General features: G+C 34.6%; 1 protein-coding gene across 3 annotated transcripts; it reads right to left on the reverse strand.

Annotated features, from left to right (window-relative positions):
• Positions 1–618: 618 nt before the first annotated feature.
• On the reverse strand, positions 619–27,671 carry LOC144443263 (uncharacterized). 3 transcript variants are annotated; one of them, XM_078132695.1, is made up of 33 exons: positions 27,520–27,671; positions 26,696–26,858; positions 25,094–25,200; positions 24,520–24,667; positions 23,152–23,334; positions 22,701–22,819; positions 22,047–22,139; positions 21,597–21,728; positions 21,378–21,470; positions 20,025–20,156; positions 19,272–19,463; positions 18,484–18,713; positions 17,633–17,792; positions 16,781–17,062; positions 15,658–15,836; positions 15,282–15,436; positions 14,348–14,664; positions 13,295–13,519; positions 12,636–12,740; positions 11,904–12,041; positions 11,408–11,593; positions 10,720–10,860; positions 10,098–10,226; positions 9,018–9,191; positions 8,232–8,330; positions 7,374–7,508; positions 6,856–7,019; positions 6,154–6,241; positions 5,199–5,334; positions 4,062–4,222; positions 3,542–3,744; positions 2,986–3,064; positions 619–2,566 (listed from the first exon to the last, which is right to left on the reverse strand). In XM_078132695.1, the coding sequence occupies exons 2-33, from the start codon at positions 26,790–26,792 to the stop codon at positions 2,519–2,521; spliced, it is 4,830 nt and encodes a 1,609-aa protein (XP_077988821.1). In that variant the 5' UTR covers positions 26,793–26,858; positions 27,520–27,671; the 3' UTR covers positions 619–2,518. The 3 variants fall into 3 exon arrangements, with proteins under 3 accessions (XP_077988821.1, XP_077988822.1, XP_077988820.1); XM_078132696.1 differs by having other exon boundaries at positions 24,520–24,664; positions 27,499–27,671; XM_078132694.1 differs by having other exon boundaries at positions 27,499–27,671.

Raw genomic sequence — 27,671 nt, forward strand, 5'->3', positions numbered from 1 at the left:
CATCACGATTCTGTTGTGTATACTAGTAGTATATATTGAGGTGGTATAGTTATATTATTCCCAATATTTCACTTTATTCTGCCAAAAAAATACTCATGACCTAAGGGGTTTGTGACTACTCTTGTCTAGTGACTCGTAGTGACAAGGCCCCTTAGGTAATTCATAGTTTGAACAAATAAAAATATGTCTAAATAGCTTTGGAATATGTTGTGATTTAGCATATTGCATAACTTAATGTTGTGATGAGCAATGGTACCAATACATTATTTTGTTGTGATTTTCATTTTAATCTTTGGGTCTGATAAAGTTATGTCATTATTCTCAAACACATGATTTTTTTTTCAATAGATAACACTCTTTGCTGTGCTTGATGTTGATCATTGAAAAGATTAGATTCCAAAACAACTCAAACTATGCCTATTTGAAATGCATAACTTTTGTCAACTGAAATAATTTATGCAATGTAAATGGTTTCATTTTGGACCAAGTGTTGCTCTCTGCCATCTGAAGTGTGTGTGTGTGTGTGTGTGTGTGTGTGTGTGTGTGTGTGTGTGTGTGTGTGTGTGTGTGTGTGTGTGTGTGTGTGTGTGTGTGTGCGTGCACAAACACAGAACACACAGGACTTGGAGAGTATATACATGTGGCTGGTCGCTACAAAAGAAGCTTGGTTAACCAATTTCGATTTCAGACAAAATCCTAGAATCACCCTTTACTTTGGTATATCCCTATAGCTGTACTAGTACACTGACAGAATGGCATGTTTCACTTTTTTCTTGCATAATAACACATTTTGTAAAATACACAATACAAAACAGACTCTAAGTTGGACGTAGAAACTAGGAACCTATCATAAATTTCTTCTTCTGAGGTTTACAATCAAATTAACCTGTACTTGATGATAACCCTTGATGAAATACAAAATATAACAATTAATATACAATATATATACTACTATTAAAACTGAACATTACATAAAATAATTTTGTCCAAAAATCACATATTTCTACAAAAAATGTAAACACATTAAAATGGATAAGGAAAGCATGGTGAAATACACATGCTGTAAAATTCTCGCAATGTAATTTTAAAATATATGAAATGTACAATGGATTTGAAGACATTAATTAAGACAGAATTCAAGCCGCATTGTGTTAGGAAGACCCTTTGCAAGTAATATACAAATGAATGAAAAATATTCATTGAAGCCCAGTTTCTGTGGAAGAAAATGTACAAAATGAGATTGACACAGCCTTTATGATTTTGTTCAATTTTTGCCAAAGTTCATATATCTATCTCAAATGCTTGATGTAATATTTACATTTATTTAGTACACAACAAATTCTAGAGCTGTGGACGGCTTGTGGCAACGCTGGAAACTGCAGGACTTTTGAACATAAAAATTACAAATAAAATAATTACAAAGAGTTTGGGTCAATTCAGTTATTCTTTTATACCTGTAAAAGACATAAATTATTGAACACAAAATAAATATCTATCATGACAAATATAGAGAGAATGAAATCAAATGGACTGGTGGAGTTCGGACGGAAGAAAATTTAAGTAATGTTACATTTCACAATTGAATGAAATTTTCAATAAAGAGAAATCAACATCAAATTGCATAAACTGAAATTGACATACACAGAATCAAAACAAAACCTGGAGTAGTGTGTATTCTATAACATGGTGAACTATTCAGGTTAAAAGAACACAGTCTGTAACTTTGCTGTTTTTTATGTCTACTTTTGTTTCATTTCAAATATCCAATATCCCAACAAACTTAAAATGTTATGAGAGAAAATTTCTGCTCACAGAGTCAAAACATTTCTTGGAAGGCAATCCAAAATTTTCCCTGAATTGTGTTGAATTATGTTTAGCGTGTGACGAGCTCTCACAATATATTCAGAGATGTGATTGGACTAAAATGATGCAACTTGATGGCATAATGTTTGCATACCATTGGCAAGGTTGTGAGTACCATGCCTTTTTGTGCAGACAACCTCCTATATTATGTTGTGTAAACTAATATTATATTTTACAATGTAGATCTATGTTTTATGTATATACATTTTATACACTAACTGCCACCTTAGAAACAGAAGCCAAAGTTACAGACCATCACACTTTTTGTAAATAAAGCTACCATCTTATTTCAAAATATCAGAATATTATTCTCTAAAATACTTTTTTTTTATTTCAAACATGATTGCATACAGAACTGTGAGGGATTGCACTGTGACAATATTACACATAGCAGTTTAATAGAAAACCTAGCACACTTTATAACCGCCTAAGAAAGCGCCCTCATTGTCAAAAGAATGTTTTCTTTTGTTTTGATACATATCCAATTTCTCTAGACTATTGCCTTTTTGAATGTATTTATTCTTTTACATTCAGGATTGTTGGCAATGAAGAATACTTAGGATCAAAGTTGAAAGGTTAAAGGTCAAACATTTCAGTCTATACTTGTATTACTATATATGATTTCATATAAAATACTCTCTCTGTATATTTCTCTCTATTCCTCCTCTTCCACTGATTCTCCTTTCTTTAGTTTGGCAATTACCTGAAATGTACAAAAAATTCATAAATGTAAAACTGAAAACACAAATTTCAAATTGGCTTTGCTGTGCTTGTCACTCACAACTGATGATAGGGAAATGCTCTGAAAGAGCAAGATTTGGAATGAAATTATTGTACAAGATGGAAATGATACGCTCTATGAAGCACTACCAAGATATCATATAGAATTTTTGTACATTAACAAATAATATGTCTACATATCAAATTCCTGCATTATTGGACATTAGATGTTCACATAGCACTGAGCATGAAAAGATGAAAAGGTTGACGCAACATTGACAAATTGAACCATATGAATTAGACACGAATTACACACACACACACGCATACACGCATACACACACACACACACACACGCACGCATGCTTGCACAGTGTACAGATGTTGTTAAACATAACTTACATCCTTTAATCTTGCAATTTCTTTATTGTCTGCATTCTTTGAGGCATCATTGGTGATCAGTTTGACTCTCGATGCATACCTGTACATGGAAATAAACATTTTAATAAAACTACTCAAAGCTCAGACACAGACAGAGTTATCCCATTTGGATAAATCAAGTACAAGTTTGTGTTCTTGATTAAAGTCTGTTATGTCAACAATATATGGTAATAAATAAAGAATTTAAAGATACACAGTTAATTATTCAAATTTGCTATATATTTGGCAGTTTGCTCAGCTGAGAGAAACTCAATAATATATTTTATTTTAGATCACAATTTTGAAAACATGACCTTTCCAATCACAAGTATTAAAGAAAGACTAAATTTATAATGCATTTATCATATTTGCTAGAGAGCAATTTTCCCAGACAAGTGAGCAAAACTGAATAACTATTTGTAATCCTGATCATTTTCATGAAATAATGCAATTTTCTAAGCACAAGTGACTGAAATTATACGATATATATCATATTTTCTACAACTTTCCTGACGTAAACTGATGACGGTGTACTTACGTGAGTGATATGACAGTTTCATCAGCATTGTAATCAGCAGGTGAAATGTTAACAAACATAAGTGTCTTGGCGTTACCACCTAGTGAATCTTGCATAAGTAACGTCAGTTTGTTATTACGGTATGGGATGAATGACTGGTCACTGGACAGTGCTGATATCACATCTCCAAGGGCACTCAGAGATTTGTTGATAGACTGGGCTTCCTGTCAAATAACAAGCAAATAAACCAGTGTGAAAACTCTAATAAGTTTTTTCATATATTTCCTAAGATTTTTATCCTGACTGTGATCAAAGTCCACATTCAATTGAACATTAATTTCAAACTCTTAAACAATCTGAATTCTTTCTTGATAGACAGTTGAGGCTGGATATGGGTTTGGCAAATCATTACATGAATGTGAGAGGGCACTGTCACCCATTGAATTATAATAAGAGGCAAATGCGGATGTGACACTGTTCATATATTTATAATAGAGTATATAAAAAATGTCAATGATGTCAGAAAGTACAAATGCTTTACCTTCAATTGTTCAGCTGATGCACCAGTCTTTGAAGCACGTTCACTTCCAGCTAAATCTACTAAGCTTAGCTTGCCTTTAGTGACAGTACCAGTTGTAAGATTAGTACTCTCAATGACTATACCAATGATAAGATGAGACCTTGAACTCTCAGCATTCATCTCTGAAAAAGAAAATTGAAAAAAAAAATTAGGCCTAAAAAAATGTGTGGTTTTGATTACGCTCAATCTTAGAATAGATGGGGTAGGCAGGTTTTTTTTGGTTTTTTGTTGTTTTTTGTTGTTTTGTTTTTTTCCCATGTGCAAGTGTCTAGTTCAGATAGTTGTTTTCCTTTGTTTTCCATATGGTCTCTGTGTTATTGGTTTCTTCTCATCAGATGTACAGCCATTACAGATTGGAAGAACAGTTTCATAGTGTCAGTTTATGCATCCACTATTTCTCGCAAGATTTCACAATTTTTGCAATTTTGTTATTTTTTTCTTGAACATGTAAAAAAAAGTTTACGGTTGGCAGTGAAAAACTAGGTGGGGTCGGGGTAACTGAAATGAAACTATTTTTTTATATGCCTAATAGAAAAATTCACCAAACAATTTCCCCAAACTGACACAATGCCATCTTGTCAGATTCTACATAATTATTTGATTTACTAGCTTAGGACTTCATCTATGTAATGAGCTTCACCATTGGTTCCTTACAGATGTCATCTTCAACCTTATTGGTTGACTTAAGTTGAACTTTGACCTTTGATCTGCAAATAGCAAAGTTGCTGTCACATTGCATACAAATTTCTCCTTTTTGCAGACACAGTCTGATTAAATCCGGGGTTAAACATAATCTTTAGCATCGAAAAAATAAATTTGAAATTGGTCATATATGGATCCGATAATGTACTTCACGGGAAAATTTACAAATTGAACTTTGGATTGTGATTAGAAACTAAATACCATGTTTAATAAATATTATTATCGCTCACCAAAAATGTTCATCAGCTTGGTAAAATCAAATGATTTACATTGGTTATAGGGTACAAGCAAGACAGATCAAAAGCTCAATGCTAAAAATGTTGAACAGCTAGTTTGTTAAAACCTATGTAAAGCAAATACTATCGCTATTTGATAAATAGTATAAAGTTAACTTACTTGTGGAAGCAACGTGTCTATTCCTAGAGCCTTCTTCAAACAATCCAAATAACTCCTTGGAATTGTTTGCGGATTGTACAACAGCACCTTGCACAACAACCATTCCTTTCTTGTCCTTCTTAATGTCAAGTTTAGCCTGTCAAAATTGAAAAAAAAAACATTGTTCACCTGTTTACTTAACAACATTCATAAACTATTTGTCAGATTCAATGTCATCGATTCTCCACTGCAGGACATCTAGGTAAATATAAATGTGCTGAAAATGTTACTCTGGTAATTTAGCCTTCGGTTTTCTAAGATAGACACAAACTATAACAATTGTTGTAACATGTTGATACAACAGTGATAAGCTATTGAATAGACATTGGTTTGATTATAATCTCAGTAGGGTGACATCACAGAGTTTTATTGACAGAGTTCTATTAACTTGCAGTGTACTGTTTTAGGACTTCCAATGGTTACACTATCTTGATTACTGGGTGATTAGAATCACACAACAGAAGAACTACTATCACCTACTTGTGTAGTCTACCACATTGAAGAACAATAGATTTAGTTTGTGTCTATCTTAGTAAACCGAAGGCTGGATTACCAGAGTCGTATGTTAGTCTCTCGAAACCTCACTCTGACATGTATGATAAGTTTGAAAATTTGATTGTACTTTCAAACAGTTTAGTTAATTATAGTGTAAGAACAAAGTTGTGTGTACATTGTTGTTGTAAAAAGAACTAGCGCAAAAATGTAAATATCAGGTTTTGCTAACTTTGAGGCAAATCATTGCTGAAGCAGAAGGAAAGCATTGAAGTCAGAATGCTTAGATTCTAGGTTAAGATTTTGACCACAGGTGAGTTTGTTTTTCACCACAGTTGCACTAGCCCGTTACAAATGTACACACAAATTGTACCATCATTGTCTTCAAATCATAACAAATCACTACCCCTGGTATATTACTCACATCAGCTGTAGTTGTGTTATACAGGTCTATCAGTTTGTCATTGTACAACTCTAACATGTAACTGGATACCGTAAAAGAATACTTCTTCCTGAAAAAAACAAACAAACAGACAGATTGAGCCACACAATGTTGCCTCTCGTAATTTGAATTTCAGTATTTTCACCATTTCTAGCTCATAAAATAATTTGTATAAATTTTGCTGATAAAACAGTACTTTCATATTGCTGGCCAACTCGTGGGTCAATTTGCTGGTCACTAAAATTGAGAATTTGTACATTTTTTTCATATATTGTTCAACCACTGAACATCTGACAACAATGTTCAACCATTGAATAATGTATTTCTACTATCTCCCATGATGCAATAGCCCATAGCAAAGATACCCTATAAATGCACAAGATCAATTTGATGTTTCTCTGAAATCACAACTAATTGTAGGCCATGTAAAATCATGAAATGATTTTCCAGAACACATGTTTTATGAAAATGGCCCTATTTCCTGGATTGGTGATTCCCCTTTAAATATAAAATTAGGGAATATCACCAATGATATTCTGACTGTGAGTAACAATAATTCATATATGTACAGTTCAAAGCTTTACAAAAATAACTATTTTTGTTTTACCTGCAAGAACTGTCGTTTTAATTTCCCCTGGTGGGATGAATAAAGTAATTCTGATTCTGATTCTGAACTAGACTTACTTGTTTTCCTCCACAAGATCAAATATTTGTTTGAATGCCCTTGGTGCGATACCTGGGAACTGTTGGCTGCTGTCTCCAATCATGGTAAATGTCTTACCAGATCCAGTTTGTCCATAGGCAAATATACATACATTGTACCCATCAACGGCTGACTGAATCAGATTCTGTCAATAACAAGAAATACAAAATTATAAACAAATTTTGCTAAACATGGCCATTACTCATGATAGAGACACACGAACAACACTCCCTGGAGATCTGGTTGACTGACTGTAAACAGCATCCTCTAGAGATAAGATTGATATTTTTATGAACAGCGCCCTCTAGCGATATGGTTGCCAGCCAGGTCTTGCAACTTGTTCTGTGTTAATTTGCAGTATCCATTTTTAAGTCTTGGTCAATAATTAATCCTTGAAAAGCAAGCACACACCTTTTCTTGAAATTCTGAGTTCTAAATTTTACTATGAGACTGAGAGAAGGATTGAGACATTCTGTATTTGTTTCAGGGTACCACTTACATTGCTATCTTCAAACACCTTTTCTTGAGTTGATTCTGAAGTGAAAATTTGATCATACTGAAATTCCTTCGTACCACGACTGCTTGTCACCGATATGGTATACTCATCAGGAGACTTGATCACCGAAAAGTTACCCTAGAAACAGAAAAAAATACCATAGTAACCAGAAACATAGGCAGTGATCATGGTTATGGTATACTCATCAGGAGACTTGATCACTGAAAAGTTACCCTAGAAACAACAACAAAGTCCACAGTAACCAGAAACAAATGCAGTGATCATGATTAGGGTATACTCATCAGGAGACTTGATCACTGAAAAGTTACCCTAGAAACAACAACAAGTCCATAGTAACCAGAACAAATGCAGTGATCATGGTTAGGGTATACTCATCAGGAGACTTGATCACTGAAAAGTTACCCTAGAAACAACAACAAGTCCATAGTAACCAGAACAAATGCAGTGATCATGGTTAGGGTATACTCATCAGGAGACTTGATCACTGAAAAGTTACCCTAGAAACAACAACAAGTCCATAGTAACCAGAACAAATGCAGTGATCATGGTTAGGGTATACTCATCAGGAGACTTGATCACTGAAAAGTTACTATAGAAACAACAAGTCCATAGTAACCAGAACAAATGCAGTGATCATGGTTAGGGTATACTCATCAGGAGACTTGATCACTGAAAAGTTACTATAGAAACAACAAGTCCATAGTAACCAGAACAAATGCAGTGATCATGGATATCATGGTATATTCATCACTGATAACATGACAACACATTATCACCATGCACTGATCGTGTCAAAATAATATAACAAACTTTCACAAAGGCAAGAAAAGCATAACTTACTCTGCCTAATTCGTCTTTACTCAATGGTCTTGAACGGCAATATACACGGATTTTACCCTTCATATCTTCAACCATATTGTAGTATTTCTTTCTTAATACCTAGTACACAATGGAAAAGTTGAACAATGCATGATATAATTTATTTATGTGTTACGTGCAAACATTACTATCTTAATGGTACACTTCAAACTCAAAATGGAGTAAAAAACTTTAAAAATGTAAAAGAAAATGTCTGCCTAACAGCAGAAGACAGTAAACTGTGCAGAAACACAGACAGCATGGATACAATTTGTTGCTTGTGCCAGTGTCTCTTGCAGAGGGTGGTTTATCAAACAGGTACTGCATGAAAGACAGCACATGCACATCTCTTTCAATTTTAACAGACAAAACAAAAACATGCATTATATCATGATTGTACACTACATACAACTGCTGACATCAGATTGTGGATGAACAGAACCTGTTACAAACAGGGCAAGTAAAGAACTTATTTACTTTCCTTGTTTGTTACAGGTTCCATTTGTCCACGGTCTGATGTCAGCAGTTGTATGAACTATACCATGCAGACACATGCAATAAATCTATTCTTAACAACTGTATTACAATGTACATGAATCACCCTTTGCAAAAGAGAGACACAAGCAACAAATGTATCTGTTCTGACTTTTGTTTCTGCACAGCTTACTTTCTGCAGCTGTATTAAATCAATCTATCCATAAGTACTCAGATTGAAATTTAAGATCAGTACATATGTACATGCATGTACATTATACACAAGAGACTTACTCTTTCACTGTTCCAATTGTCTGTCAGTGATTTGTTTTCAGAATTCAGTTTCTTGACCTCAGCTTCCAGTGATGTCACTTTCTCAGCTGCAGCTATACCTTCTTTAGCAGCAACACCCAGTGCTGCCAACTCACCATCTAGTTTTTTGGTCTGTTCTTGGGCTACAGATAACTCCTGGGGTTTTTTTTCAAATCAAATTTTGCACACATTAGCATTGATGGAAACATGAACAGAGTTACAAGAGGATATGGCATTTAAAAATAATTTTAGTTTTTATATAGTGCTTCCCACACAATGCTCAAATCACATTCAATTCACAGTTATTACCCCTGGGCATGAACCTATAATAGCACATCAATTACTTCAGCCCTTTATAGTTCAACTCCCTGGGGAACATACAATCCATTGCAGCCTCTAAAAATACATAGGATTAAAGCATTCACATTGCACCCTCTATCCTACCAGGTTTCCAATTATGCGGCTGGGTTGATATCGTAGTTCAAATCTTGTCTAAATAATTTAAGGATTCAGAAACGAATGGCAGTAGTGAGGCTTTGACTGGCAACTTGCAGATTCCAAGACATCCACTCTAACCATTCAACCATCATGACCCCAAAGTGCAGTTTAAATCATATCAAATTCTATCAAATTCTCTATGTGACACCTAAAAATAATTTTTCTTGCAAAGTTAATAAAAGACAACATTTAAACATGTATATCCTTATGTTCTATTATACCATGCACAAGCCAGGTTCAACAAAAAATATGGAATATACAGTCTGGTCGTTGTACGTCACGACAACGTGCATGACAAGTCAAAACACCCAAAATTGTTATTACTTTCCCTGATTTTTCTTTGATATTACTGGTGCTGGTATAATTATGTTACTCTCCAATACTTTTCTTCATTCAGCCAGAAAATACTCGTGACCTAAGGGTTGTCACTACGAGTTGGTTGACGAGTAGAGACAAAGGCCCCTTAAGTCACTCGTATTTTCCTTGGCTGAACAAAGAAAAATATTGCGGACTAACATCAAATTTCTTAATTTTCTTTCATTAGGTTCTTATTAGATTACTTACTTTCTTCAGTGCAGTTAGTTCTTCATCTAACTCATTAGCTCGTTTCTGCTCCCTTTCAAACTTCTTTTTCTCTATTTCCAGTTTTTTCTCCAACTCTTTAAGTTGTTTATCTGCTTTCTTTGCACTTTTCTGAAAGTGACAAGAAGTCATTGGTAAAAAGGTGCCATCAGATGATCAAAGTTGGTGACGAGGTCCACGGAAACACATATTGAAATAACATCAATCTTGAGTCTGAAGGCTAAATTTTTTTTACAATATTTTATCCTGGATCCTTTTCTGGAGTAAAATCCTGGCACTTTAACAGTTTTTTTGAATATTTCTATAAATTGGCTAAGGTTTTCCTTATCTTTTTTTGAGTGTAGGTATTCACACTGTTCAACATCACTTCAAAGTTAAGTCTCCTTGTGGCCACTTTCATTAACAACACAAAATGTTTACCGCAACTGATTTCCTTTCCCTTCCAAATTATGGTTCAGAACCCTTTGAGAGGTATAACTACCTTGGTGTCAAATATTTTCCATCAAGTGCACATTACTGATATTATGTTCCTTGGTGAAAACACAAAGTTTGGTTAAAATTCAATAATTTTCTGACAACTTCATTCCACAGTCATTGTACTTACATCTTGTGAGGCAGCCACTCTAGCCTCCTTGGCATCTTTTTCAAACTGTTTTATCTTATCCTGATCTTCCCGTATCTGTTTTTTCATCGCTGTCACTTGTTCCTGTAATTTCTTCACTTTAACATCATCAGCAGCACCAGACTGTGTTATAAATTACAACAGAATTACAAACTAGAAATGAGAATGCTTGACTCAAAATTTCACAAAGATGGCTGATTCTGTTGTTTACTATCTATTGTATTACGATGACCATCGATCCTTTCAAACTATATCAATTTCAATATATCCCTTTGAAAGTATATTTAACATGCCACAATCAGGGATGTCACTAATTTCAAAACTAGTCAGTTAAGTGAGCAAAGCAGATGGTAACATCTGTGAATGAGACCCATGAAAACTGCCCATCAGTGGTGGAAACAAAGAATCTTTAAACAAATTTTTAAAAAAGTAGCCGGCAAAACACTGCTGAGAAGGCGGTTGGTTTTGCTGGCTACCGGCCTTTATCTAGATCCCCGGCTATTTGCTGGGAGTAATTCAAGGCACAATTCTTTTTTTAAATAAAAAAAATTTACAATTTTTTTTTTCAAATTTACAAAAAAATGAAAAAAAATACAATAAAAAAAGAAGAAGAACTAATTACCAACCTGGTGAACATATTTACGGATATATAAATAATTTTATTTTTTACCTTGGCACCTCTGGCAGCAGCTGTACCTCCAGCAGCAACAGCAACTTGTAACTCTTTGACTTTCTTTTCTAATGCTTTAGATCTGTTCTTCTCTTCATCAGCCCTTGCAGAAGCCTTTTTATCTAACTGCCAGGCCATCTCTTTCATTTCCTTGTCTTTATCTGCCATCTTTTGTTTTAATTTATCCTACAAGGCAATCAAATTATTACATGTTAGAAATGTGGTGATGAAAGAAAATTAACAGCTGTGTACAGGTTTTGTAGAATTAATAAAAAAAATGTTGAGAAAAAGCAACTACTTCTTCTTGTTCAAATTGGTCATAAACAAGTCTTAGTATTAAGGCTAATATCATATCTATTTCATTTTTTCAACTAGCCACTAAAAATATGAAAATTGAACATTTTAAAAATGAAAATTTAACATTTTAAGAATTATGAACTGAATACTGGGGGTGTGATCAAATATTTGACCTTGAGGTAAAAGACACACATCGTACCTGGTGACCTCTGTTGATTTCTCTTTCTTTGGCCAATGACTGACTTAAATTAGTCACTTTTGGTTTTATTTCGTCTAATTCTGCAGTCTTTGCTCTCACAGCTTTGTCACTAGCCTGCTTTTCAGCCTCCGCTTTTTTCTGTGTAAAAAATAGAAACAAAGAGAGTTAGACTATGTATCAACTTCTGGTCTTGCTTTGGCCCAAAAAATTTGCTTGTTTTTTGTGCGACATCTTTAGCTCTTTCCTAATGTATTGTTTATTTGATGGCTGTAAATATATCATACCAACATCAGCTGTACACTTGGGGGGAGGGGGGGGGGGGGAACTGCTTAGAATTCAAAACAAACCATGTTAATGTACACCCCAAAAATAGAAATATTATAAACATTCATATTTATCTGACCAGGAAAGTTCATCTGTAACTGGTTTCCAGAGACTATAATGTATGCATAATTAAGTCTTAATGTATTGCGTTAATACAACATTTCAGAATTTCTGTAACCTTTAGAGTCGAGTTTGTTGAGACCCATCTATCCACTTTTTCATTTGTGTTTATACAGTATAGTTACAAAAATAGTATTTATTTTATGAGAATAACTAAAACGTGTCTGATTTGAAAACCTGCAGGTTTACATTTCAACATTCTTCTCTCTTTTTAAAAACAGACAATGTTTTACATCTAATGACTCCCATGCTGTATACCCACTGTACAAGATTTGACACAAGACTCACCAATTTTTCTTGTAACTTCCTTATTTCAGCAGCAGAGTCTGGAGGCAACTTCTTAAGTTTTTCTTGTTCAAGTTCATCGATCTTTTGTTTGGCTTCACTCAAATCCTGGAGAAGGAAAAAAAATCAGTAACTCCTAATAGACAAAATCATAGCTATACTATTATGGTGACCCTCATTACTATGGGTCAGTCGGTCAGTCATTTTAAAAACATTTTTTTTAAATTATCTTCTTAATGTTTCTCTGCCTCTCCTTTTTCTCCTCTCTATCTTCTTTTTATTGGATTCCTGGTAACAAGTCCTTTCCCAGCTTCTCTACACAATTGTCATGTTCTCAGCACAACTTTAAACAAAGTTTTAAGTTCATCTTGTTGGGCTAGTTTTGTGAACAAGTGTCATTGCCACCACCATGACTGCAGATGATGTCGACAGTCTAGACACTTGCTTATTCTTGCTAGAGAGGGCGCTGTTCCACAAGATATCATAAGTGGGCAAAAATATTCATTTTTTTATTTTGATTTGTTTGAAAATTTGGGTCAGGTAATGAGAAACTGAAAAAAATAGGGACACCTTTATTTTTATAAGAAATTGATTCTGGTTTTAGAGCATGGCTTATCCACAATTGTATATGGTTATTTCTGAAATATTTAATTTGTGCTCACCTTATCTTTGGCTTTGAGTTCAGCTTCCAATTGTTTTTGCTTAGCCATCAATTTCGCTTCAAGTTCAGCTGATTGACCAGAGACATCTCCACTGAGCCGTTCTAACTCTAATTTCAAGTCTTCAAGTTCTTGTTTTGTCTTGCCGTGTTCAAGTTTTTCATCTCTTAATCTAGCCTCTGCATCATCTACCTGGGCCTGTAACGACGTCATCTGATCTCCTAACTCCTGTTGGTTGAAGATACAATAAGAAGATATCAATGACATATTTTGACTTTTAAGTCACATCGTAGCTTAGACTCTTCAATTGGTTGATTTAGGCTGTGTTTTCTTATTTTAGACTGTGTATTTACTCACCACATATTTGCCCCACCAATCTGTACTCACACCTAGAATTACATTACACTTTCACATAACAACAACTTAAAGTGGTCATATGGATGAGTATTGGCTATTTATTTGATACATGTATTTGATTTATAAGATAATTTTATCATGGCTTCCTACTTGAAAAATCAATGTGAAACAACATATGCCAAGTCCTTGTTTGTAACTCAATAAATTGTAAAAGATTTATAAATGTGTAAAATGTTTGTTGTACGTACAATAACAAACCTTTTTACTCATTTTTTTTAGCTTTTTGCAATGTAATGAGTTACAAACACAGACTTGGTCAATGTTGCTTCATATTGATTTTTCAATTAGAAAGCCTGGGTAAAATTGTTTTATAAATCCAACATCAATACCCCAATCCTCATCCATATGTCCACTTTAGCCCACTTGTAGATGCATCGAAGTCCATCCTGTAATCTTTTTCTTTTCTAATTCAGTAATGGTGCCACCAAGTAAGGATTTGCAGCTAATGCTTCATAAAATATAGACTCATAATTCAAATAACTTATTGGATGTTGAAACAGGACAGAGCTGAAATCAACCAAGTGAAGGATCTAGGCTGGTATCATAGAAATCTAAAACCACCAGTTAAATCTCCAGGGTACATAGCTTTCAATGTATATATCAATACACAGGTTCATTTTACACTATGTAACATCTCACCTCAACATCTTCATCTAATGCTACAGCAGTAAGGGCTAAAGCAGCTGCAGGAGCAGCTGCACCACCACCACCAGCTGCAACACCAACAGCTAAACCAGCACCACCACTAACAGCAACTTCACCAGTGCCAGCAACACCTTCAATTTGTAATCTTTGCAACTCTTCCTCCAATTCGTCCACTTTGTCTTCCAAATCAGATGTCTTGTCTTCAAGTTCAGAATTCTTATCATTGAGAGATTCATTTTCCTCTTCAAGAAGTTTGATTCTGTCTTCAAGTTCTTGCATTTCTTCGGCACTAGCACCAGTTGCAGTAGCTCCTATAAAAAGTGCAAGTAGGTCACACCATTGTCAAGTTATCAGAAAAACAAAACAAAAGATTGTATAGTTTGGTCACTAGGAGTGCTGTTCACAAGCAGCAATTGGACCAAAAGTTGAGTACTATGGCCTAATTGGTTTCAAGTTGGCAAAAGTTGTTTCCAGTGACCTAAAGCTTAAGCCACATTTTGCTGACATCCTTATGTACTGTCATCTGATCTTAGCCCTCACTTTTCCTTATGTGGAGTGCCCTCTTGTGATACTTCTTTCAAAAATGACTGCAAGGTGAGTAACTGGACCATGGCATACTCAAAACTTGTACTATTACAAAATTCTAAATTATATTTGTAAGCCTTGAAAGATTCACACCTACTTCAGTACCTCATCACAAGCATTGAACATTAGGCATGTATAAAGAAAACATTCAAACAGCTGCAACCATCCCTAAATTGACTGAAACTCCCACCCCCAGTGATTACATAACAATTAGAAATTGACCTCCGACAACCCTGCACCCATCACCCTGCCCCACCCACCCGTGATTACATAAGAATTATAAACTGACCCACCACCCCACCAACTACCACCCCAGTGATTAATATAACAATTAGAAACTGACCTGCTACCACAACTGTAGCCATAGACAGTGTACCAAACTCTTCAGGTATCTCTCCTGTCTTCATCATTGTCAGGGCAACGATGTCTGTTTCATTGTTCAGGCACTTGGCATTGTAAGCTTCAAATCTAGAATACAGGTTCTGGGTAGCAGTGTCCCTGAAACATACAAGTTAACAGAGATGTATTATATGAATATCACATATTGTTGACATTCAACTTCTAAACTATTCATATTTCTAGAACAGTTATACTTTCTATATGGGTAAATGTATGGAAAAAAATCTACGGAAACAGAACCAAAACCTAAAGTCAGCCATTTTGTGTCCTGGGTAAATCTGTTATGGCTGAAAGTATCAAATAGATATAATGACACTCACCTATCACCTTCACTTGGTTCTTTGCCATTTTCTTCTGTATATTTTTCAACCCACTTTTCTATGTCATCTTTGATCTGATCCCTAGTAGTAACAAGTTCTTTTTTCTGTCCTGTTTCTGTTTTCAGTCTAGCTGACGTTTTATCTGCTGCCTTTTTCACCTCCCCATGTATACCATGGACCTGGAATATTTGGGGAAGATACTTAGTAGTTATTTAAACTCATTATACCATGCACAAGTCAGGTTCAACAAAAAATATGGAATATATACATACACATTTTGTACTCTGGTTATTCTACAACATGACAACGTGAATCTATGCCACAACAATGTGTGTGTATGTCACTGGTTCTGCTGTGTTCAAAATACGAGTCAAAATTATTTCCATTCTTTCCCCTGATTTTTTTTCATATTACTGGCAATGGTATAATTATGTTATTCTGCAATATTTTTCTTCATTCAGCCGGAAAACACTAGTGACCTAAGGGTGTTGTCACTACTCGTCTAGCAACTCATAGTGACAAAGCCCCCTTAGGTCACTCGTATTTTCCTTGGCTGAACAAAGAAAAATATTGGGGAATAACATCTAATTATCACAGCCAATAACAGCCAGCTCCTATGCAGCACTGCCATAAAAAAAAGTTGCCCTTCACCACTTCCAGTTGGGCATTTCAAGTCAACGCAGCAGCATTCAGTAGGGGCCATATTGGATTTGTCATAAGAACATACCATTCAAAGAGTCATATTTAGGGGCAGATTTCTTCAGAACTGTACAAATTTGAATAACTATCGTGTATTTCTGTTTGGCAAAATTTCTATATCATGAGAACAAATTTTGGTAAAGTATGTAAAGGAATTGGCCAGAATGTAGAAGAGTGGACCAAATGTACAATAGATATACATTTGTAACCAAGCTAGGGAGTTAGGGTTAGGGATAAGAATTGGGTAAGACTCCCTAGCATAAACCTGATTTGTACCACCTTCAATGTATGGACACTGTTCTACATGACAATGTCTCTCTAATTTATCCCTTCCTGTTGTAATTTTACATATCACACACATGACCATAATATTTCATCTGTAAAGTACCCCGGAAAACATGAAAAATGATAATTTGTCCCTTACATTCTTGATTACAGCTTCCAGAACAATTCTCAAGTTTTTATCTTCTTTGACGCTCTTAACTGGAAGGTGTTGCTGTGATTTTGTCTTGCTCAGTTTCTTTTTATCCTTTTCTAAGTGTTTGATAGTTTTGTCTTTCTCTTTAATAGTTTTATCTTTCTCTTTAATAGTTTTGTCCTTTTCTTTCAACATTTCTTCCAATTCTAATATTCTCTGTTGGTGCTCTGCAGATTGTTTTTCTGCAACTCCTAACGCTGCAACCAGGGTTGGATCTGGAACTGTGACCTAAGGAGGAAAGAATACAAAGTTTAGCAAACAAACACACAATATGAAGAGGAAAGAGTACAAAATTTTAGCAAACAAACACACAATATGACAAGGAAAGAGTACAAAATTTTAGCAAACAAACACAATATGAAGAGGAAAGAGTACAAAATTTTAGCAAACAAACACAATATGACAAGGAAAGAGTACAAAATTTTGGCAAACAAACACACAATATGAAGAGGAAAGAGTACACAATTTTAGCAAACAAACACACAATATGACAAGGAAAGAGTACAAAATTTTAGCAAACAAATGCACAATATGAAGAGGAAACCACTTAGGTGTGTCATAAAAATATGACTGATTTCTTGGTTAACACCATAAATTTTGCTCCACAAGCTACACATGCATTACTATATGTGTACTTTGAGAATAAGTTGATCCTCTTGTTCTATTTTGACCCCCTAGCACAGCATTGGGTGAAATCTTCTTGTTCTATTTTGACCCCCTAGCATAGCATGAGGTGAAATGCCATTGCAAGTGTCAAGCATTTCTAATTATTTCCACTTTCAAGAGACAGATTCTTACCTCAACTGTTTTCACAACTGGTTCAGGTACTTTGACTTCTACTGGTTCTGGTACTTTTCCTTCTTTTAGTGTTTCCAGTGTTTCAATCTGTACATCTAGCTGGGTGATTTTCTTCTCCATTTCTTCTGATTTGTGGTTTAATTCTTTTACCGATTTACTTCTGTTTTTATAGAGTTTCAATAAATTGTTAGTAAAGCATGAATAGTTCTGAAAATTTCTCGCAAAATATTCCTTCAAAGGAAAGACATTATTCTTTTCTTACATGTAATAGCAATGATGAGAAAATCATGTGTACACAGTTTTTGTGAACATTTTAAGCACACACACACACACACACACACACACACACACACACACACACACACACACACACACACACACACACACACACACACACACTTCATGAGACATAAACTCAGAATAATCAAATCATTGTATGAACAAGGCAAGCATTTACAAGTGGAACAAGTTACAAACAGGGAAAGTATATAAATGAATTGGATGAACAACACTTGGCACAACATCTTGGAAGTAGAGACTTGTACATTTCATGGTTTGATATGAACAATATTATGGCCTCTTTGCATACTAGTTCACCTCACAAACAAATTTCAAGTTCCACTGGCATTTTGTATATGAAATGCCAGAGGAACTTGAAATTTGTTTGTGAAGGTGAATTATTACGCAAAGAGGCCATTACAAAATGAAATACAAGTCTCTGTAGTTTCAACATGCTGTGCAAAGTGCTTATGTTGAGTGTTATTAATCCAATTCATTATTTACTTTCCAAGTGTTTGCAACAACTTCTACTTGTAAATGTTTGCCTGTTGCTGGTTGTAATATACACTTACTTTTCTTTTTCCTTTACCGTTGGTTCTCTTCCTTTCTTTTTCTTGAAATCTTCTTCCCATTGTTTGATTTCTTTGTCAACTTTAGCTTTTTCTTCTTGTAGGTCATCTTTTTCATGGACTACAACAACTAAAGTTTCTTGAGTTTTCTCCTTGTCCTGGGCTGCTGCTACAGCTACGTGTTGAAACTGTACATTTAGGGCTTCGTATTTAGCTCTCATTATTGCTAATTCCTAAAAGAAAGAACAGTTTACATGTTAGCTGAATACTTGTGTGTTTTCATTTCTAGCTCTCATTAAAGTAAGTTCCTAAAACCAAACAACAATTTATGTGTAGGCTACAAGTTGAGCTGAAAACTCCTGATCAACTTATATGTAAGCTACAATTTAAAAGTGTGCTTGCAGCATTTTTTTTTTTAGATCTCATTATTACAAGATCCAACAACAGTTTATATGTACATGTATGCTACAAGCAGAAAGTGCACTTGTATGGTTTCATTTCTCGCTCTCATTAAAGCAAGTTCCTAAAACCAAACAACAATTTATGTGTGGGCTTTAAGTGAACTGAAACCCCTTATCAATGTATATGTATACTACAAGTTGAAAGTGTATTTAGAGGGTTTCAGCTCTAACTTTTGCTAATTCCTAAAACCAAGGAGGCTTATGCCTCATGCTAAAACCAAACAATAACTTATGTATGTATAAGTTACAACTAAGCTGGAACTCTTCATTCTTCTGTTTATTCTTCTATAGACAGTACACTGCAAATCAAATAACACTGTCTTCACTTACTTTTTCAGACTTCTGTATCTCTGATTCATATTTTTTGCGTTCTTCTGCTTCCAGTGACTTCACAACCGTTGTTGTTGTTGTTGCTGCTGCAGCTACTGCTGCAACTGCTGCAGCGCCTCCTGGTTTAGACTTCAGCATTGCTCTCAGCCTTTCATTTTCCTCTTTCTCACTTTCTAGTTGGTCTTGGACGATCTGTTTCATTAACGGAAATAATTGGATTCAATACTACTATGCAATAAAGTATATATAACAAACATTGTTATATATATACCAGTAATTCCTTGCACTGGCACACGTACACGCACACACACACACGCACACACAGACTGGTGATATTTTCACTGAAGTGCAATACATTATTGCAAATATGCATGCAAATGATATGCAAATGATATGCAAATGAATGCAGAGTTGTTCCTTGTACTATAATCACACACTGATTTTTATGGAGATTTGATATTTTGGATAATTATATGTAATACTAATAGAACCCCATGTAATGTGAGTGCAGTGTGGGCCCTATGGGATATTTCTATTTTTGATTGCAGTGTTTTTTGCTGCACTTTCATTACACTTTTGAAAGTACAGCTGCAGTGAAGATTGCAAGCATGCATGCAAACACCCTGAGTACACCACACTAACACTTACACATGATGAGGTTCTGTCATATTATTTTACACATAGAGAGATGAAAGCATTGCTTCATTGTGCCATTTCTATACTTGCATTCAACTCCTCTTGTCAGTTTCTCACCTTGTTTTCTCTGTTTTTATTGTCTATTTCTTCTTCATGTTGTTTCTTGACATTATCTAAATCTTTTGAAGCGAGGACATATTTGTGATGCTCATTATCAATTTTGTGGGTCAGGTCTGTCTGAACTTGTTCCTGTTATTTAAAAGAAAAGACATGAATAATTTCATAATTAGTACATGGCTATCTGCCAAAAACAAAGACTGAACCAGTTTTTGATGAAAGAAATTTTGAGAATTCAAAAATAACTTACATTTTGTCCAAGATTGTCACATAAATCATAATGACCAAAAATGTTCATCAGCTTGGTAGATCATATGATTTTAATAAGTTAAAACGTACAAGCAGTTCAAAGTTTTTAGCATTGAGCTTTCGATCTGTCTTGGTCAACGATTCTCAACAGAATGACAAATTCCATAGTTACAGCTGACCACTAGGTGGCGGTATGATCTGTCTTGGTCGAGGATCGTCATCTCATCATCCTTCTTAAAGCTCAATGCTGAAAACATTGAACTCCTTGAATGTGCGTTATAACTTTTGTAATAAACTTACATTTTGTTAGTCAGACTGCTAAAAATAAAACAGCCATGCAGTCTAATGCTTTCTCATAGACTGTGCTCAAAGCACTTTACCTATTATTACCCCTGGCACAGATCTATAGCGGCACAATGGCCCTTTATACTTCCTCAACTCCCTGGGGAGCATACAATCCATTGCAGCCTTTAGAAGTGCACAGGATTAAAGCATTCACATTGCAACCTCTATCCTACCAGGTTACCAATTATGCAGATGGTTGACTGAGGCAGTCATGGTTCAAAACTTGTCCAAGGACTTTAGCCACTCAAAAACAAATGGCAGCGATGGGGCTCGAACCTGCAACCTGCAGATTCCAAGCCGGCCACTCTAACCATTCACCTATCATGACTCCACAGTTCCTTGCTATGGCAAACCGTGGTAAAAACTATGGACAGGTTGCTGATAACCAGTGATTACCCAAAACAAGACACTCTCTTTACAGGTTTTTTATGGCCCTGGCAGTTTTGACAAGCCGTGGTAAAGGGTGTTGATAATCAGAATTTAATAAAAAAAACAGAACACTATGTCCAGGGTTGTCAAATGACTTGGCGTATGTGGTAAGCTGTGCAAAACCCATAAATGGGTTGTTAATAAACACTGATTACCACAAACGTTCAGAGAGCTACGTTTGCATCATTTCACGCCATTTTCACTTATTTTTGAGCAATTATATTTGACAGCTGAGAAAAATTCTTGGATGAAGTCGATGCATTCTGACAACATTTCCATACATTCACGTATTTTGCTATGAATAAATAATAGCTGAAAACACAATCCTACCTTTTCTTTCTCCAATCTGTCAATTTCTACTTTATTGATAATAAGCAGCCTCTTCTTGTCTTTCAGCAACTGCCTGTTTCTGGTACTCAGGCTCTGCACAAAGAAATCACAAGTCAGTCATATTTTTTGCTATATCAAGTTTTGGAGCGTTGGTGATCAAGAACTACATGTTTGTGAAGTGAAATGGTTGAATAGTGTGGTAAATATCTGACTACTTACCGCAAGTGTCTCATCCCAGTACTTCTGATGTCTGTCAAATTCTACCCGATGTATCTCAATCACTTGTTTAAAGGTTTTCACTTTGGATGAATAATTCTCTCTCAAACTTATAACAAACATATTAAATTGACCCTACAAGACAAAGAAAACAACGAATAAGAGTCAAGACTTGGAAGAATTACTAGGTGTTATCTAAAATTGTACTTTATAGGCCAAGCTATTTCAGTTTTTTATTTCAAAGGTTATTAACATTATCTATCATCAAAATTATTGACCCTTGAACTTTGTAGAAAAATATAGCCATAAAAGTGGAGTCACACAACTTAAACTATTGTGGTTCTATTCAAGAAAAGCACAAACAAAAATATTTACATAGAATGTTGATAGATTGCTTGCCATATTTACTATAACACTGACAGAAATGATAAGTTGTACTCTAATTTAGCCTACCTGTGTTTCATCTTCAATCAATTTGTAATTATCCTCAATTTGATGAACAATCTTAACATGGTTTACTTTCATTCTTGTCATGTCATCCATCACCTAGTTGAAAAGAAGAAGAAAAACACGCTAGAAAATTATAGCGGGAAGGAGACTAAAACTCATAAACAGTCCTGAATAATCATTCACACATTGCTATGAATTCATATGGTGAATGCAGGAATGAAATAAGTATTGAGATCTTCAAATAAAAAACACAGGTATTACCTGGTTTAAGGTATCGGGAAACCTTATTTTTTCCCCATTCAATATATCTTTCAAAACATTGTTAAAGCGAAAATTGTCAAAACCCATGTATTGGAATGAAGTGGCGATTAAAGTATCAAAACCATAGATCTCGGGGCAGACATTTCAATGTCTATGTCTGTACAGACTGTAAGATACATCAATGTCACTCCCTCCTCACTGGCCTGGTGTGTAACAGGGGTTGACCAATGTGTGAGGGCGTCCCATCATGGCATACTGTACAGTACCATACAGACTCAGTCTATACAGACTTTTGACATAATTAGCATACTGTACTGGCATCGACAGCAAACATATTAAATTACAGATATTCTTTTGAAAAATGACTGTTTTTAAGAATAATCAAAAAGAATTTACCCTTGCAAGGCAATCTCTCGCGTAAGAATATGGTACATAAGCATTGGCATTTCCTTCCAATTCAGGTGCTTGTAATTGTGATTGTGATCTGGATGATAATGACATTAAACTCTTGGTGTCTGAAAACAGAAGAAGAAATACACAGAGCCATTAATTAGCATATCTAGATTTCAGGTAATGGACACATATTAATACTCAGTTTTAGTGTATTGTACGTACAATAACAAACTTATTACACATTTTTGAGCTTTTTGAAATTTGAGTTACAAACATCGACTCGTTGAATGTTGTTTCACATTTATTTTTCAAGTAGGAAGCCATGATAAAATTGTTTTATAAATTCAAAATTCAAATAAATACCCACTCCTCGTCCATATGGCCACTTTAAAATTTATCAACTTTGCCTTGGTTTTGAGGGTTACATTACACTTGCAGTGACTGACAACCTTACCTGCATCTGTTCCCACTCCATCCAGCCGAGATTCTGGTCTAGCCTCTTCTACAGTTATAATAGAATGAAGACTTGATAGACTTCCTAATGTTGTATCACTCATGATGGAGTGTTTTCCAACTGACTTGGCAGACCTTGGACGACTTCTTGGACTACCACCTTCACCATTCTTGGCAGACCAGGCTGAGAAAACAACAGAGTTTACAAAGAATTCTGAATGATTCTTGTTGCTAAGCATTATATTTCAAAGTTTAGAAAACTGAAACCAGATTTGATGACATACAAAAAATACTTACAAAATATTGAGAGTATAGAGTTTCATATTGTGGTTAGAAAAAGTGAATTAAATTCACATATAAAGAAATGGTGACAGATTTTAAAATTGATATTAAGAAAAGTTTCCGAATACAAAATGTAAACATTTCCATTCATGAAAAGAGTTGTATATTTGTAATAAGCCTAATAAAAATGTTATTTAAATACAACAACAAAAAAGAATCTGAATATTCAGTTCTGTAGCACAACAAGAACTCTGACTAATTTTGAATATTCTAAATAGCTTTCCTATACTAAAACACCTAAAGTTTGACAAACTTTTTAATAAAAAATCACTATCAGTTGGTACATTCTTTTATTTAAAAAACTAATGTCTTCATTATGATGTGAGAAAAGAATATGACTTATGAGAACTTGGAGATGTGTGGGGCTAATGTACATGTGTGTGTAGTGGGTGGGGGGGGGGGTTATTACTTGAAATTCCTTCTGGGAAAGTCAATATGACATACTTTCTCAGATCTAGGCATCCCAAACTGATTCCCAAACTGAAATTTCAAAAATGGTTTCTCTGTTTTGTTGAACTGGTAGGCTGATCCTTTCAAATAACATTATTCTGTAATGTTTTTTGTTCAGCCAAAGAAAATAGGAGTAACACAAGCAGTATTGTCACTAACCCTTAGAGGTCATCAGTATTTTGCAGATGAATGTTGAAAAATACTGAAGAAATAATTATACCCACCTTCACTTAAGTAGCAACAAGTTTGACAAATAATGGCCATGAAACAATAATGGCAATATTGACACTAAAGTATGCAGTTGAAAATTTCAGGTAGCAATTTTCAAATTTTGTATTTGGAACGAAAGATAAATTTGATACAATGGTTTACCAACATAGATGAATTTTCATTTGGAAATTATGGAAATTTGGAAGGTTTTGATTCATATCACAAGCACAGCAGATGTAGAACATCCCCAACACAAATTGTTCAAAATTTGGCTTGCATATGGTATCCTAGTATTCAACTCACTGCGATTGTCTGTAATGTGAGTTATGTTGTAAGGTCATTTTTTGAAGTGATAAATAAATCTTACCTGTTGCAGTTTGATGAACTCCATTTTCTGAATTTAATTTTTGGTCTGTTGGTTCAATTATATTGGGTTTGAATAATTTTTTGCCACTACCAGCACTCCCTGGCCTTTCCATTTCTTGTTTCACTAGTAATTTCTCAGGAGACACCTTCTGAAAATACAGATCATAACATCTGGTTAGTTTACAGAAAAGTTACTTCGACTTTCAACAAATAATTCCCTAAAGCACATTCTTTCTTATTCTGATTGAAAATATTTAAACTAATATTTCAATTTTCTGGCCTTTCATATTTAGTGCTAATCCATAATGGAAAGGTTAAAGGTCAACTACATTTTACGACCATAATAAAAACCTATCTGACCAATTTAAGACCACAATAAAAACTATTTCCCAAAGAATTTTTCAGGTGTTCAAAATTAACATTTCAGTATATGGTATGGAAGTCAATCTTTTGAGCCACAACAAACACACACTTCCCCCACCCTCACCTTCACCCTCACCCTCAGCCCATCATATAACTGGTGTTTCAACATCATAACAAAACCACTACAGTGGAACTCAATACTCAATATTCACCTGAATGTTAGATTGTCTTCCACTGGTACTGGCTTCTTTGACAGATATCACACTTCCTGTACCTTGAGATGTTCCTTTAGATTTCTTTTCATCTTCACTACTTTTATCTTTACAATAAAAAAATAAAGAAAAATAACAATGATAATGATGAACACTAAAACTGAGTTGAGGCAAATTAAACAGCACAAGTTACTGTTCAAAGTATCTATCAATAGTTGTTGTTGTTGTTGTTGTTGTTGTTGTTGTTGTTGTTGTTGTTGTTATTTGGGGGAGTGTCATGACATCTCCATTTTATACTCTTTTTCCAAACTTTTACATTTTCATATTACATGTTAAATAAAGATCAACAAGAGAAAAACTCTCTCTACTATGTTAACACACAGACTACAAATGTGTGTTTCACTCTGAGGTGACATAATGTAGTAAAACTTAGTATAATAGTAAGCTGGACTTAGGACTCCATTCACATTGAATTCTTGTACCTGACACAGATCACATACCAAAGTCATCCAATATTAGCATAGCCTTCAGTTGTTCCAGTCATTTAGCAGCAACCCTGAGGTTAGACTAGAGTTGATTCAACTAGCTCAGTGAGAACCCCTATGTTGCATGGTTTATGTTAATTAATGGAACCATATCTTTTATTTAATATGTGACTTGATCTAACTTGATGGTAGTAAAAGATTAATCTACTGTCCTTTTAATTCAAATATGATAAACGTTCAACCTTAGTTCATATTTACTTTTTGTGAAAAATATGATAAATGTGTTACTATAAATATAATATGTGTATTTTCTGTGAAATTTATACTCAACACAAACTGCAATAATTGTAGCTTTGATTTTTTGTGATAATTTTAATCTTTTTTTTTAAATCAAAATGTTTTTGGGTGTTTTTTTGTCATATTTTCATCTGTTGTGGTTTGCTGTTTTGTTTATCAGTACACAAAGGAGCTGAAAACAGCTATATGAGTTAATTACAGTTAATAACAGTCACTGCAGCTAATAAACTCAACACATATTTCATTTATCTGTTATCTTTTATAATATAACCTTGAGATACCAATAACATTTGCCAGTTTCTGGTCAGTGGGTGAACACAGTCAACTCCATTGTCCCATGTATGTGTTGGTGAATTGGTTATACATCCACAGTTGTCCAAAACATGTGCTTTTTTCCATAACATTAACAACACTAAACGATCTAAGACTTTGTAAATTTTGTTCACATAATTTAGTGGATGACAAATATTTCATTTTGTAATGATTTGTATTTTTACATCTGATTATAGATCACGCTATATTCCTCAACATTATATTTCAAATACTACATATCAAAACTTCATACTTTTAATGCAAACACAAAATATAAATGTAATCATGGCAGTTGCAAAGTACATTTTTAATAGTTTGAAAAAAAATAGGACTCTCGACATCATATAAGTCTTGTTATTGTTGTTATATTTTTTTCCTCTGACACCTTTGACCTTGAAAATTGTAAATTGTTTTATAAGTCATGTACCAAAAGGCCAGTGGCCTAGCTTGTACACAGAAATAAACTTAACAATCCAGCATCCAAATCAGTGCATTGATCATCACTTACCAGTAAGTCCAGGGGATCTTGACCTGTCATCTTCCACTGGTGGAGTTGGTGTAACACGACCTTTCTTCACTCTGAGTTTCGGTGAAGCCGTTGCCATGGTTATGAATTACTGAAAATTCAATCCCGACCAGCAGGATCAAAGTTTAATAATGATATATTTTATCTGCAATGCAAACAATGTATAAACATGCCGATATTACTTAACCAGTCACAACATTTGCAAGTGAAATAAAGTAAGCTTGGCTGTAGGTCTCTATCGGTATATTTGCATTTCAAATTTCAACAGAAACCCTTCCCATTCTCCATGTGTACGTATTCAATCTTTACGTTTACGAAGCCATACAAATGAATGTACGTAAACACTAAATGCATTACTTAGCGTTTTTGCCAAATCCAAGAATCACTGAAAACGTCAGAAATAAATCTATGATATATAAATACATGTCATGTACTTTCACGTTTTCACTATAATCAGCCAGGTTGAGGACACGTAATATCTGGGAACTCCTTATCCTGTTTCGTACACGGAAAATATTACGTTCAGAATCTAGGTGTTGTTTACATTTTCCGTGCACTTCCTCATCTGTCAATGTCAACCGGCAAGAATCCCAAAGCGAAAAACACAACGCTAAAACCACTGCACAAATATATAACAGAATTTACAACCTTGGGTCACCCCTTCTATAACGTGACAACAAATCTCAACACCAACAACACGGTGAAGTTTTATCGACCATGTCTATCCTGGTCTGTCTGTGTAGGTCATCGGATCAGACCAGGATGGAATGACGACTTCTACTTACGAGTTACGTGTGAATCGATACCTTCTTTACGTTTCAAAACGTCCTTAATATTTCCTCACCACGCTTAGCCTGCTTTCCTGCTGTATAAATATGCTATTTAACTAAAACTGCATCAATAAGACGACAAAGTGCTCTAGAAAAGGCGATTGAAAGCATAACTACATTAAATGGCC

The sequence above is a fragment of the Glandiceps talaboti genome, chromosome 12 (genome assembly GCF_964340395.1).
Source record: "Glandiceps talaboti chromosome 12, keGlaTala1.1, whole genome shotgun sequence".
In the NCBI taxonomy this organism is placed as follows: Eukaryota; Metazoa; Hemichordata; class Enteropneusta; family Spengelidae; genus Glandiceps; species Glandiceps talaboti.